This window comes from Electrophorus electricus, chromosome 2 (genome assembly GCF_013358815.1).
Source record: "Electrophorus electricus isolate fEleEle1 chromosome 2, fEleEle1.pri, whole genome shotgun sequence".
NCBI classification, from domain to species: Eukaryota; Metazoa; Chordata; class Actinopteri; order Gymnotiformes; family Gymnotidae; genus Electrophorus; species Electrophorus electricus.
In genome coordinates this window covers 33,769,248-33,784,903 of record NC_049536.1, presented here as the reverse complement: position 1 = coordinate 33,784,903, position 15,656 = coordinate 33,769,248, and the positions used below count along the sequence as shown (strand labels likewise).

Below are 15,656 nucleotides of genomic sequence, written 5' to 3'. Positions count from 1 at the left end.
ATAAATCCGTTCTCCAGTTACCATACAAAAAAAAACGCCCCATATGCAAATATTTTAGACATTTGGCGCCACCGCGACAGATCCTAAAAATACACACTACGAAACAAACTACGTTTCTTGTTTTATTTTTAGTCATATGCTCTTAATCACATATATTTACCTTTAACACATTATATCACTTTAAAATGAAGCGTAAATGCGCAGGCAGTAATTTCTCTATCCTTAATTATGCTATTTAATAAAATAATAAATGTAGGGACCTTGTAGGACTTGGCCGTGGCGCGGAATGTTTCCACGCCTCTCGGAATTTTCCCGCGAAGTTCCATGTTGCGCGCGTGTCACACGCCTTCCGTCACCCTGCAGAAACAGCACGATGCGAACCCGGGTATGTCAGCAAGCAGCGTCTGCTGATTAGTTTGGGTTTTTTTTGTTTGCATTTGCATTTGCAGGAAGGCATAATTTCGTTTTGTTAGCCAGGTCAAAGATTTAGATAATACTTAGCTAAACTACCTTAATTAAATCAATTTACATGCATAGGCTAGATGGTTAACCTAGCTAGCTAGCGAACTGAGTTGATTTGAAAACGTACTGTCGACCTGCCAACCCCGTATAGATGGAAACTGCAAGCATGTAGACTGAAAAAACAAGTTAAATCATCGAAGCGTGTGTAATGTTGGCTAACGTTAGTTACAAATGTTTTAGTTCTACTTTTCAGTGTTTCTTTGTGCCGTAAATGTCACTTAATTGGTAGCTGAAGTAAACTTGGGACATTTGGTTGACTCGGTTAACTAGCGACAAGGTGTTCGGAACTTGACAACTGGGTTCTTTGCTTGAAAAATTTTGCTTAAAACCCTCAGGTGTTGGCGGTAAAGTCTCTTTGATCTTCTCACTACAGAGACAGCAGGCGCCTCCTCCTTCCACGAGAATGAACTTGAGGAGTTACCGGAGTTCGCCTCTGGTTCCCTTAGAGTCCTCCTCCTCCTCTTCCTCAGACGATAGCTGTGACAGCTTCGGTTCCGATGGATTTGCAGCTACGGTACGCAGCACGTCAGTCTGACGCCCAGACCTTAACAAAAACCTCAGAGAATCTTCTGTACACGCTGTTCTTTAACGTCAGCAGTGTTTTATTTTCAACACACCTTACTTTTATATCAAATACTGTTCTTAACATCACTGTTTAATCCAACACACTCTTTAAATATGGATTTCCCAAACCCAGAAGAGGCCCCCTCGACGGGCACAGAGCTCAGTTCAGAACCGCAAAGTATCAGCCCCCTCTGTGTGCGAGGACGAAGCCTGTCGGGGCTTTGAGGAAGACTCCTTCAGTAAAGACATGAGTGCCATGGTGAGCTGCATCAAAACATTCATTAGATGATGTGATGGTATACGTTTCTGTAATTCTTTTTTTTCTTAGTCGCCCCAATTTTATTCACATTTATTAACGTTCTCCCTGTTCAATCCCTCTCTTTATGTCCCCCTTTCAGAAAATGGAGTCTGACTCTGAGACGTCTGAGCTGCAGAAGAGATCTCGCCGCTCCTTCACACTTCGAGTGGCCATGAAGTTCCCCAGCAGAAAAGCCAACCAGAAGAAACCTGTGAGCCCACATTCCGCCTCCAGACCCAGAGACCCTGAGTCAGACCCTGAGGGGGTGGACGACTTCATTGTGAAGCGCGCTCTCAACATCAAAGAGAACAAAGCAATGGTAAACGCACGTGTTTAGCTGCCAGATTTCGGTACATTGCTCAACTTCATTTGAATGAATACGTAAACAAACACTGAGGTTCTTGTGGTGTTTGGTCCATTTCCTGCTTATGGAATGGATGACTTTAAATTCTTTGCCTTTGAAATCTCATACTGAAATATTTAGTGTGATACTTGACTTCACACATCAGTAACTCATGCAGAACATCCTGTAAAATTTAGTTTGTAAGCAGCGTTTTGCAGGTTATCGTTTAACAGGTAGATTTTTCCATCTTTGCAGTTGGCTAAGCTAATGGCAGAGTTAAACAAAGTCCCCGGACTCGTCCCTCAGAGAATGTCTCTGCCCGTGACCAATGTGGTAAGCAGAAAAGCGTCTACTAATCACCTGTGGTTTTTCCCGATTTGGCCTGGAGCAGAGAGGCGATGACAGAGGGGTTGTTCTTTCTGTGTGTGTGTGCAGCCCCGCCGTGGCCCTCGCCGTTCGCTGGCAAGCCCTGGGGTCCTCCGGAGGAACCCGGAACGTCTGACGCGGCCCCACACCCGATCCCGCTCCCTGGTGGAAGGCCCGCCCACTCCCCCGTCTGAAGAGCACCCAGAGGATCGCTTTAACCTGGTGCGGAAGAGCAGATACTGCGAGGATGATGACGAACCGGTGAGCTGCCGGGCATCGTGGGAAGGGTGGCAGTAACAACAGAATAGGGCTTTGGGAGGAATATGATATTTTCTGTAGACCCCAAAAATAGATTTAATTTCTATATTTTTCTGTTGTGTTCTGTTGTCCGTTTCTTTCTAGTCTTGGCGTTCTCATGATTAGACTGTTTCTCATGTGCTCGTGCACACAGAGTTGTTCCACGTTGACTTTGGCTTGCGTGTTTGTTCAGGAGCCCCGACGTCGGCGCAGCTACAATGGCATTCTCGCCATCCCTCACGTTGTGAGGCCCGTGGATGAGATCACCCAGGCCGAGCTGGACGACATCTGCGTCAACGTCCGGGATAAGATCTACAACCGCTCCACTGTGAGTTTCCGCTACTCTCCTTGTTTGCCTCTAACTGTGTCTAAGCTGCGAGGATCGAGCGTCAACTGGGTCGTCCTCACTGTTTTATCCACAAAATTAACTTTAAGGAATGGGCTACAAGGTGTTTACCATTGCTTTGTGGAATGCCTGGTCAGTGTAATGTATGTATCTACAGGTAGCTGAGTTAGCTACAGCACCTTGGACCAGTTACTTGCTACGATAGTGTTCTGTATGCACAGTACACTTTTTGGCACCTTTTGATGCAGTTAAGTCAAAGGTACACAAGAAAAAAAATTACTTGCCAAGTTAATCTGCTTAAATACCCTCACTTGGCTTATAAAGAGCTTCATAACACTCGAGTTAAGAGTTAATAAAGCAGCAAAGAACATGCATGCAAAGCACAGATCCCTCCAGCTGAGCGCCCGCAGCCAGACGGCTACGTTAGAGTTCACATTAAGATTTGTTGCGTTCTCTCAAGACCAAAGACTCCTAAAATCCTGGCAGGCGAGATTGTTGCTCTTCAAATAATTTCACTTCCTACGTGTGTGGGTTCAGTGGTTCTAAGACATTCCTCTTGGCTTTATCTTCAGAAATTTACAGGCGAGAAACCATTTGTCTTGTCTACAGTCATAAGTGATCAAAAGAATACATAATCAGCTCTCATGTTATTTTTGTTACTTCATTGGTGTTGCCCTTTAAGAAATCACGTTGCTTGGACTGAGTGTCGTAGTTGCTGTCACCGTTTGACATGTCTGAAGAAGCCACTCTGAAGTTCTTTCTGCCCCATAGGGCACCACCTGTCACCAGTGTCGGCAGAAGACGATCGACACAAAGACGAACTGCCATAACCCGGAGTGTGTGGGGGTTAGAGGGCAGTTCTGCGGCCCCTGTCTGCGGAACCGCTACGGAGAGGATGTCCGGAATGCGCTTCTGGACCCTGTGAGTACCGAGACGCAGATTTTCCCTTTGCCTGAACCTTTTCAGCTAAACTCTTTACAGCCTCATAACATCACTGAGGTCACTCTAAAACCCCGACCATGGGCTGGCTGTATTAACCAGGGACGCTTCTCACCAAGCGGGAAGTCTTGTCGGTTCTTTTGCATGTGTATACAGTAGTGTAGGCTGAGATTGCTTAACTTCGGACGGCGGGTGGTTAAGGGCAGTGGGCGGAGTACCTGGGTCAGGCGCACGTTTGCAGGAGCTGAAGGGGCTCTGTGATGACTGAGAGGGGCTTTAAGCTAGTATGCGATTAGCGTTGGCGACCGCGCGCATGTCTGAGCATTCGCTCCTTTGTGGCAGGATTGGCGCTGCCCCCCGTGCCGCGGCATCTGTAACTGCAGCTTCTGCCGGGCCAGAGACGGTCACTGTGCTACAGGCGTGCTGGTCTACCTGGCCAAGTACCACGGCTACAACAATGCCCATGCCTACCTGAAAAGGTAACCTGTTTAATCTGTTGCGCTGCAGACCTCTTTCAGTTTATTGCTGCTTGAAGTTTGTGGGATGCTGACCTTTTGACCTTTTTCTCAGTTTGAGGAAGGAGTTGGAGGAGAACAAGTGAGCCGGAACAGCGCTCCGGGTTGGTCCCCACGATGGCCCGCCTTCATGTTCCGCTCTGTTCTTTCTGGGATTTCGGAGTTTCATCACAAGTTCCTGTGCCTTTTAAGTAGACAGTTCACTGGTCTACATTTTAAATGTTAAAATGTACATTGTTTTAAATGTATACACTTACCAAGTTGTAGGTCACTTGGTGGCATTTTTAAAACATTCAGAAAGCCTGTACTGTAAAATACTGATGGTATGTTGTCATTTAACCAAAATGCGAATTTTATGAAAGTGTTAATCCATGAGTAGATAATCACGTTTCAAATAACTGATTGTTTAAAAAGCCATTTGAAAGCCTTTTTTAAATTGATTTTTTGTTGCCCCTTTGTATTTTGACTTGTGGTCAAATAAAGACCCCGGGGACCAGTAATTGCTTGGTTAGTCACACTCATCTTGTACAAAACTTAATTCCATATTAGATCCTCAACATTACTAAACGCCCCGTCCCAGTTTAGGGTCTGATTAGTCCAAGATTTACAAGCGGCTCAGTCTTCAATATGTAGGTATTGCGTTTAAATATGCGTTATATGCGTATTTAAAGTCAGGATGGAAGGGGTTTGTTTTAATAGAATACCTGCGCGCGCTCTCGCGTCCGTGCGTCCTGCGGTGGCGCGAGGCCTCCATGTCCCCGCATGTCTCGCTCTCCCTACAGCGGCCCGGCGTACTGCGTCGTGTGCTCCGAGCCCTCATTAGAGAGCTGCCGTTAATGGTGCGGAAATAATTAGCAGACTCTAATGGGAAATCTTATACCTGTAAATCATTTTCCCTATTAAAGCACGCTAGATCTTCGCTCGCGGGCTCCCCCCCATCTCTGCGCGTGTTCAGTGCAGATCCCTGCGCTTTTCTTTTGTCGCTTTCAGATGAGTGCTTGGCGAAAAATTCAAATAAGTTGAATTAGGTTTTTAAGCAGCATGAAGAAACCTGCGTTGTGTATGGGATTAAACTAATAAGGCCCAACACACCCGTGAGGTGCGACTGGGCTGCGGGTGCGGAGTCATGACTCCATCACTCAGCTTTGGGAAAGGTTGCCCAGTAGGCGGTTCAGGATTATGCTCCGTGCCCTCAAAACTCTTCTCAGTGCGGGAAAAATGCGGATCAATAAAGAATTCCCTATTTTTATTTTCTTTTGTGAGTCTTTTTTTTTTTTTTGGTTCTGCAGGAAACCAGCGCTTCAAAAAGTATTATTTGCATAATAAAGATGCACTCGAAAATACTGGTATTAAATACCAATGATCATCCACTTTAGGGTGATGAATATTTAGGGAAATAATTGTTTACGACGCTCGAGCATTGAGCTGATCTGGTAATCAGGCTATGAAATACAATATTTATTCATTAGAGCGGACTTAATGAGGCCTCGCGGCGCTAATTATGAAAACCAGCGTAGCGCTAAATGAGGATCGCGCGGTAGCGGAGTGCAGGCTGGCCTACCTGTTAGGAGGGGTGGAGGGTGCAGGGTGGAGGGGCAGTTACTGGCCACAGGGCTCATGCTTTGCTAAACCGCCTCGCCCGGGGTCGCTGACCACTACTGAGCGCAGTGTAGCTGTTTTATGGCGCTCTAACGCGTTACTGCGTGATTAATAATCATGAGCAGTCCTGTTTTAAGAGGCCCTTTTTAATCACGCGCTCTGCTCAGATGTTGAGGTAGGACAATGAAAGCTATTTGCTTACACAATCTCCTGCAGATGAATATAAATTGATGAAGAAGGAGCAGATTTTGCCGAGCAGAAGTGAGAGTGTTCCCCCCACACTCCCTTACCTGTCTGCTGGTGATGGGTTGTGAGTAGCTGCAGGGGGGCATGACTCTCGTGTCTGGCCGCCCCCGGTTGTGGCCGGGGGGCTCTGGTGCAGCAGTGCTTTGGTCCTCGTGCCAGAAGCATTATCCGGATGGGGGAAGAGACGGAGGGGGTGTTCAAAAATAGCGGCTGCCTACCAGTTGTTCCATCTCGCAGGAAATTGCCAACTCACCCTAACAAAGGGAAGCGTAAGTGCACTCACAGTGTGGCCCCCAAAAGCCAGGCCGGGAAGATCGCCTTATAAATAGTGAATTTCCTTTCTGAGGAGACATGGAAAAGGGGAGCGATCTAGCAGCTGAACTTCATTGCTCCTTTATTTTCCTCTTTTTCTTTATGTCTGCTACAAAAAAGTATTTTTTTTTTCCCCATAAAGACGAGATGTAATGAGGAATTTGAGTGCCACTTGTGTACACTGACATACTGGATCGCATTTCCCTGCGTGCCTTGAGATTATTGGTTTGAGGGATTTTTCTCCTCAAACCGAATGAATATAAACAGAAAAAACAGAGGAGGAATGTAGCCAATTATATACTTTCAGTTTTTGCCGTGTGACAATTAACATCTTATTTTATTCATTCACAGTCTTATATTAATCCTTAATGTTAAGTTTACAGAATCTAATTCTTTATGTAGTCTATTGCATTGTGAGACTAAGTGCAGTACTGCCTTACTCCTGAGGAGGGAGCTCTAATACAGGCATCATGAATTGCGTCTGGCCTATGTGCACCTGAGAGAGTGAGTGCATATGACGTATCCATTAAAAGGTCTTATTGTGTAAATTGGTAGACAATCACTAACCGTGAGTGTCATGGTCACCAAGTAGGTAAGGCGACTCAATTGTGGGGATTAACCTAACAGGGACAGGATAAATTAAATAAAGATAACTGCAGAGTTTATTTCTGAGAATAGATGAGCATGTTTCAGCACTGGGGTTTTCAGTTGTCTCTCCTGTCTCCTCTGTGTGTGTGAGTGAGAAAATGTTTCATAAGTTCATGTATGTTCAGGGGTCAGTAAAATTATTCTTACCTTCCCAATAATGTATGAATTTATCAAATAATTTGTTCCTGGACTCACTGACCTGTCTGATCTTGACTTCATTCAAACCTTTGCTGGGTGTCTTAGACAAATTCTTAAACAAAGTTTTTAGCAGCTGCCCCAAACTTTGGCTGGGGTTTCACACTAGGGCCTTCACACTGCCACACTGGACCACTTATGTTTGTCTTTCAAACTTGAAAAAAATTGTCCATCAAAAAAACAGAACTTCCTGTTCCTTCCAAGTCTTCCTGTTTTCTTGTAATATTTGCTGGCGCTTCGTTCTGTATTAAGCTTCCCAGCCTGTGCAGCTGAGAAGATGAGGCTTCCTCCACCATTCTTCTCCGTAGGGACGGGGCGGGCGCAGACTTGTTCTGTACCAGGACTGCGCTAAAGGTTTTGTCTGGCACTTAAAGCGCTACGTTCTTTTTTGACCCCAACATCTTTCACTGCATTTTTAACACATCCTGTAGCAAGGTAGCAGGCCTCGGGGTAGTGAGCGTTTTCATGGAGCTGAGGTTTCCGTCTTGCTACCTGGAAATGGAAAACGTTTCCTCTGTTATCAGGGTTTTAAGTTTGCTGCTGGCTCCACAACATAAATCCCCTACCAGTCCCCTTAACTAACTATTGGGCTCCTCAAGGTGATATTGTGCTCCAGGATTAATTAGGTATTACCATGGTGTCTGGATGCCTTTGTAATGCTCATATTTCATCTTTTATTACTTGGGTCTTCTTGCAGATTTTATTGTGCCTTTTTTTTTTCTTTTTTTTTTTACCCCCGGAAAACATCGGCTTGCAGATCACGTTTTGAATTTTAAAATAAAGAGGTACATTTTGTTTGGTAACTTTACAATGGCCATCACAGGGTCTCAATTATTTTGCTAAACACTGTCTTGTCATTTACCACATACCCTACACTATACTGTCTATCCACTGAGCTTAGTGCGCCCCATGGAAATACTGGTCCTTTGGCCATCAGAGGAAGAGTGTCTTTGTACATTCTGTACACGTCTTGTACATTGTGACCGGAGTGTGACTGGGGCTCTGGTTAGTCTAATTATAAGCCACGCAGGTGCTGGGCTATAACGTGTACGTTTAATCCGACTGTAGGAGTGAACTGTGAATGGACGGGGTTTTATGGAGATCATACGTTATGAGGAGTGTGTGTGAGGACCTCTCAACTGTGATGTGCCGGCGCTCGTAAGCTTCATTAGTTCTTATCTCATTTATTCTCTCCCTCATAACTTGCAAGGCACTATTCTCTAGTCCTTCTCTGAGATTCCGGGACTATTCGTACAACGTGATTTTATTCATGCTGTTGAACAGAGACAGATGATAATATGCAAAAAAGGTCAACAAATTTGATTTAGACAGAGTGGTAGTTATCAGAGCATTCCATAGGCAAACTTCATAAAATGTCCATATGCACCAAATTTGCAAACAAAACCGTGAAAACATTACCAGCCAAATCTCAGGAATGTGAAAAGATGTTATTTTGTTTACATGCATCGTATGATAATGCCTTATGGACACTTAAGTTGACGGCGGTCCAACAGTGTAGAAGTTTCTACCCCCATGCTTACAGACAATGGAAATATATATAAAATATATCATGGAAATAATATTTAAAGCTTATAATGCAGCTTCTTTATAACTGTTTGTGAAAGGAAAACATGCACCCAGCTGACCCCGGGGATAGCTGTAGCAATGGTGTGTGTGTGTGCTGTGTTTGTGAAAAGTGTAAAACAAGTTTTATTTTGTGAATGAGAAGCCAAAGGGAATTTGTTTCCAGGTATGTTGACACTGACATGATGGTGAGCATACACTGCTGAACAGCTCTGCACCTTTGATCAATGGCTGCAGTGTTTACAGGTTGTTGTTCCAACCCTACACGGTGCAACCGAATGTCCCTAATGAGCTCCTGTCCTTATGACAAAAAAAAGTAACCTAATTAGTGAACCCAGGTACTGCTGTATCTAATCAGGATGAACACATACAGATCTGTGGGTATAGTTCACACTAACTGACTGAGGTGATTACACAGGCTCTGTATTATGGTCAGCCTAATGGTTGAAATGTTGCATAAAAGTCACTTTATGTTGTTGATTTATTTGTATAATATTTAGATAAGGAGATTTCAGTCAACCACCAACCTGAAGATCAAACAAACCTGTACCCTACTTGGTAGAGCCTCTGAAACAGATGTCAGCGTTGGCGAAGCCTACTCCTGTTGCATGGGCCGTTTGTTCAACACTGCTGCAACCCCACACTGTCCATCAGTAATGGATGTCCTTGTGCATGCACTCGTATCTTCGTCTGTGGCCTCCTTCCTTAACCCTGACTTCCTTTTCATGTTCAAACATCCATGCTGATTTGTGCAAATCTTCAGTGAGCAATTTTCTAGATATATACAGACCATTTTGGTAATTCGGAAAATATGATTTTTTTGTATGCAAACACCTACATTTAGTCTACATCTACATTTATATTTTTACCTAACTAAATGAAAAGTAAAATATGTAAGAATGTATTCCCCCAAATATCTTTATGTACATATCTGAATATAACCAAAGAAAGTATTCATGGATACTTTACACCCTTTTTGACTATTGTTCTAAACTGACTTAGTGATTAAGAAACAATTTGAGTAGGAAAATGTTAGTCAGTGCTGCATTCTTATAGGATACAAACAGGATGATTTTATAAAAAATAGTTTTGAATTAACGATTTATCATCACCAGAAAAGGTATAAAGATAAACAAATAATCTGCTCAGTGTTGTTTTGTTCAGTATTCGCATATGCGTACAGTATTCTCAGATCCCTCCGTGTTCAACTACATCACCATTTAACACAACAGCTAATCTCCGTGGAATTCCGAACAGAGATCCGACTCAATTACACCCAGCATTCCCCCAAATCCCAAAAGCAATGTATTGTTTAAAAACCCTAAAATATCCCAAAGCTAAGATAATTTAAATAATACATTAAAACAGGTCCCAGGAAAAAAAAATGTAATTGCAAAATCTAAAATGAAACCCTGGAGCTTGGTTCCTTAAGCAAACACGCTGTGGATGGTTAGGCTCTGTGCAGAGGAGAGGGCTGGTTCACAGATTAATTTTCTCTCTCTGTGGAGTCAGAGGCAGGAAAACAATTAGGGACCAAAATGCGTTTCAGTGTGCCACTTGGTACAGCTTTACACATCACATAGAGGCAGTTGTCTACAAAGAGGTCAGAGATGGTTATGACTTCCAGTGGCTCGGAAAGATGCCATTGTGAGTCTCACCATTGCGGGACATTTCAATTAAGTCAATTAAGAGTGACAGCGTGGTAATAAACATGATGGTGTCAGAGTCACATTGTTATATTTCCTGCTGTCACATCCTAGTAGAGGTGGTAACTACCTGAAGGCCAGAGGTGGCCTGTGTGTGTGTGTGTGTGTGTGTGTGTGTTTGTGTGTGTGTGTGAGCGAGCACATGTAAGGGCCCCCAACCTCTTAAGCCTCTTCCCTGACCACAATCTCTTAATTTAGTCACCCTCACTCAAAATGAAGTGAAATATGTAAAGCTATAGTGATCAAACATCCATACTACCTGTGTGTGTGGTGACAGGGGCAGTGCATACAGATCTTCTTTAATTGTGCTAGGCCTCGCTGCCCCTGCCTGTCAATCTAGGGGCTTTGAATTTGGGGGAATTTGCTCTGCTCACACCGTTAAATGATGTACCCAATTAAAAGCGTTAGAATTCCTGATCTTCAGTCAAGGTTAAATGAAAGCGCTCTGTCCTGTCACTGAGGGAGATTAAACGCAGCCTACATCAGGCACATCCTGTGAAAAAATTACAAATTTGGTTCAAAAGCTCGAGTCTTGATTCATTATCCCAGAGCCTTACTGTCCAAATTCTCTGCACATTGACTCTTAATCATGGCATTTATTTGAAACATGCCTGCTGTCGCCACACTAAAAGAAGGATTAAAATTTCAAATTGACAGCATTTTATACACACTCATGGAACAGACGAAAAAGTGAACCCATGGCTGATTTTCAAAGGTTCCTTTTTAAATGTGGAATGACAGGTTTGGTTTTGTTTCAGCTGATGGCACGTTTAGTTTACCTGAGATGATGGACAAACTCGACAGGCCATTAGTTATTTGAAAAGGGACTTTGTAACATGCTAAGAGGTGGGTTGTTATTATAATTAAGCCCTTCCAATGACAAACCATATATCAGTCATTTTAAAATCAGTTAGTTTCTTTTTGAACTTTAGAATGCTAAAATATGCTTTATTTAGACTTACCTTAATTCAATCATATAGGCATTTAAAAATAATACTTATAATAATGCTTTGCTATTGTTTTTATTTTGTAGAATGTAGAAGAACCATTGTAATTCCACTGCTGAAATTAATGAATGAAGAAACAGTATACATTAACATGTATACTTTATCTAAATACTAACATTTTTATGCTTTTTTTCTAAATTGATAGTTTACCTTTCTCTATTACATAATTTCAACACAATTGCACACATACATAGCCTTATGGAAAATTTTGGACACCCCTGCATAAATGACATTTTCTAAGGTTCACACACCTTCTATAGGGAACATATATATATATGACATTTTCTATAAATCTTTATGAACAACTTTATAAAAAAATAAAACAAGCTATTGCAGTTGCTATTACCTTTGTACAGACCACATTTTAAGTTTAATTTTTTCCAATTAAATTCAATAATACATAGTAACTGTGCATTAAAACATGCAAGGGTTTGTTCCCTGTAGAGGATGTGTTAACTTATTTTCTGTTAGAATTTGACCACGGGGTGTCCAAACCTTTGCATAACACTATAGGTTATATAACTTTGATTTTTAAATCCACAAGTTACAACGCAAACACTCATTCCGATAAAATATATAATCCACAGCACCACAAAATAGCACAAAGCGATGGAAAATTTAAATACAGCAGCGTGTTTGACCTCCTTTGGCCTTCGGAACTGCAGCAGTTTGTTGTAGCATGCTAGGTGTTGAAATTGTTCTGCAGGAATCTTGGCCATTTGGCAGAACAGCTTCTCACAGTTGCTGGAAATGAAGGTGCTGACAAGTTCTGAACAGTGATGTCCCGGACATGCTTTACAAGATCATGATCTGGGGACTGTGAAGGCCAGAGAGGCAAGGAAAACTCACTATAATGTTCCTGCAACCAATCCATGAATATACAACCCTTGTGGCATGGTGCATGGTGCAAGGATCCTTTTGCCACAGGGTAAACAGATGCCATGAAGGGATGAACTTGATTGGCCATAATGCTTAGATAATCCCCACTTTCCAAACATCCCTCTACAGGTGTCAGAGGACCCAGGGTGTGCGAGGAAAACTTTCCCCACACCACTACTCCACCACCAGCCTGACCTGTTGACACCTGACGGGAAGGGCTCAGTGGTTCATGCTGCTTGTGCCAAATTCTGACCCTCTCATAAGCATGGTGCAACAGAAATCTGGATTAATCTGAGGAGGAAGTGTTTTCCACTGCTGAGTGACTGCCACTGTAGTCTTGCTTTTCTGTTTCCCTTAAGCAGCAAAGGCTCTCAAACTGGTCGTATGCTGTTAGAATGATGGGTTTAGCTGGAGCACCAGCATTGTACTCAGCTGCAACGTGCTTAACTGTGCCAAGCCTGTTCATCCTCAGACTCGTCATCGAGGACTTCTTTACATCCTCGAGATCAATTTCGCTGGACGCTTTTCCTCAGTCACACCATTCTCGTTATACTCTCAACATCATTACACAAGAAACCCCCCCTCCCCAGGTTGAGGGTTTTTGAAATGCTGGCCCCGTTTGCTCCAGCACCAGTGACCAAGCCTCATTCAGATCACTCAGTTCGCTCGACTTTTCCCTTCTAATGTGGATTTGTACTGAAACTGATCAAACTTGCTCACTTTCGCTGCACTCCGGGGTCTCATGTCTAATTTCCATACAGGGAAGCTCCAAACACGGAAGTTCAGGTGTCTCTAATAAAGTAGCCATTCATGTGTATAATATCTATGCAACTATTCTCTCATCCACTGGTAACTCTGTGAATCTCTAGTCCACTGGGTTCTTTGGGTTATTTAGGGTTTGGCAGCAGTCTAAAGTCATCACACTTCATCTCCACCACTTTGAGTGGGTTTTGTGGTCCTGTGGACTTATTTGATCATCTCAGTAACATCAGAAGATGTATAGTGTTCAATTACAGAGACAAAGCAGTAAGAGGAAAAAAAAAACATCTGCTCAATTTTGGTAAAGTAACGCTGTGATGTGAGCACTGACATTAGTCTGAGCGTCCAACAGTTGTTGTTTTGACCACATCACCTAAGGTGGTTTATGACGAGCTTGCGCTTCTTTGATATGTACAGTTGAGTGAGGTTTGTGTGAACCCATTTGTAAACACAACTAGCAACTTTGACAGATCCTCTGATTGCAATACCCTCATGCCACACACACAAATTGTTGCAGGTTCTTTTTTCCAGAGCTTGGATACACAAATTATACCTTGCCAACTACCTCTGGTAGAAGAAGCTGGAGGGTAGAAGATGTGAGGTAGGAGCTTGCCAACTGCCTCTGGTAGAAGATGGGTTGAATGGGTGGGATTGTGTAACTGACCCCTTATACATCGTTACATATCATATGGCAGTTGCTGTTGACGTAAGCCCACTCCACATCGGTCTTAAGGTGTGTGAAGGCATTTTTGTCTTTCTACTAGTGCAATTCACTTTCCTCTTCAGATACTGCTAATGGTCGCATTTTGAGAACGGTTCAATACTGGTTTGGACAAATTTAAGGTTCTTCTAATTGAAACCAAATTTAGCTGGGCACAAGGCATTCTTCTCTTTAATTTGTACATTTGAAGTAAACTTAGATCAGGACTCTTGGTACAAGGTAGAGGTTTCTAAAATATGGAGAGTGTACAGTACACAGTGTGTACAAAACCCATCACTGTGCCTGATACAATGGTATCATGTACCTCACTCACAAACATGTTAGTGTCAGTTGTGTGCTAAGAATGGTCTATGACTGCAAACAATATCTTAATAATATACCTACAAACTGCACCTGCATTACTTCATATGGTAGGTGAGACAACATGATTAGGAGTACCTAATAATCTGGAAACTCTGTATACACGACATTGAGTTAAGTGTTTATAGTCCCATACAGAATTAAATGTTTATACTGTACTACACCACTGCATATTACCTATTCTTATGTTTGGCTTGTCCATCTCCTAAAGGTGACACAGTCTCTGGACTGACACATTGTCCTGGCTCAATAGAATTTGTGCAACTTTTCCTCAATAACCTAACCCAACAACAGTGAACAAAATTTACAGAATTTTCTCTTCTGTTACTAGTAAAAACATTTTAAAGCTCAGAAATATATTGCATTTTACAGTCTAATGTACCTGTAAGCAACTGTTTTATAATCTGAAACACTCACTGCACTGATTGTTGGATGGAGTATAATAAACTCTTGTTCCAAAGGCGATAGAAAGCTCAGAGAAAACGTGTTCGGTTCACTCGGTACGAGAACGCAAATGGTACTCATTTTACACTAACAGTACGATTAGTGTACTTCATATAACTTTGTATATCCTTTAAAAAAAATCTTAAAACAGTTTTATTCTACGGCTCCGAACTTTGAATTTGGGAAATCCTACTTTTGGCAGTCTAATTAATCTATTACAATAATATATTATTCCAGTATCTTTGGGCAGGATATCGAATGCAAGAGCTGCAATTTAACGGAGGCACGTGTGTAATACCGTTACTAAAGCCGTGTCTTACAGCTTGTTCCACGCAGCGACGATGAAAGAGCTTAGGCAACGAAAGCTTTATTCGCATTGTCCTCAACAAGGCCAACATTGCTGACCTGTTCGTGCCGGAAGGAATCAAAGCTCTCATATCAGAGTAGACTGCGCTCATCCCGGATTATGGCACACTGCCTTTTCCAGACATTCTCACAATCCTTACCCGTAACAGCGGAACAACAGCGGAACCGCAGGTGGAAATCGCGGATCCTTTCTGGCTGCTGCAGTCGCTGTGTATATATGACTGTTACGTTTAGTTTGAGAAGACTCACAAAGAGTCGCGCTCTGCTCTTTAGAAAAAGAAAAGGAATAAAACGAAACCACTGTTGTTGAAGTCGCACGCTTGTTATAACGACAATACCGAGTGACCCCCGCCTCTTCTCGAGCACGTTCCTCCAATAACTACACACGGTAACGACAAATGCTCCGCTCCTTCTCTACATAACAGTTACTTTCCTTGTGGCAAAATATGTTGTCTTAGCACACTGTCTCGGTTTACCAGTGCTATATTTTAATGCAACAACAACAAAAAAAAGACCTATATTCAGTTCATGTCAATATTGTATCGTTTCGATTGAACTTTAGACTGAACGGCCAACCGTTGATGCTGATGCAACTAAATTGCGCTGGCAAGGACCATGGTGCGGAACACTGTCGGTCTCC

The 15,656-nt window shown here is 42.8% G+C and overlaps 1 protein-coding gene across 1 annotated transcript; it reads left to right on the top strand.

The window, feature by feature from the left end:
* Nucleotides 1–355: 355 nt before the first annotated feature.
* Nucleotides 356–4,690, top strand: cdca7a (cell division cycle associated 7a). Its single transcript, XM_027029009.2, has 10 exons — nt 356–385; nt 896–1,036; nt 1,220–1,345; nt 1,485–1,703; nt 1,983–2,060; nt 2,163–2,354; nt 2,584–2,718; nt 3,508–3,657; nt 4,018–4,154; nt 4,246–4,690. The coding sequence occupies exons 1-10, from the start codon at nt 374–376 to the stop codon at nt 4,274–4,276; spliced, it is 1,221 nt and encodes a 406-aa protein (XP_026884810.2). The 5' UTR covers nt 356–373; the 3' UTR covers nt 4,277–4,690.
* The last annotated feature ends 10,966 nt before the right edge of the window (nt 4,691–15,656 follow it).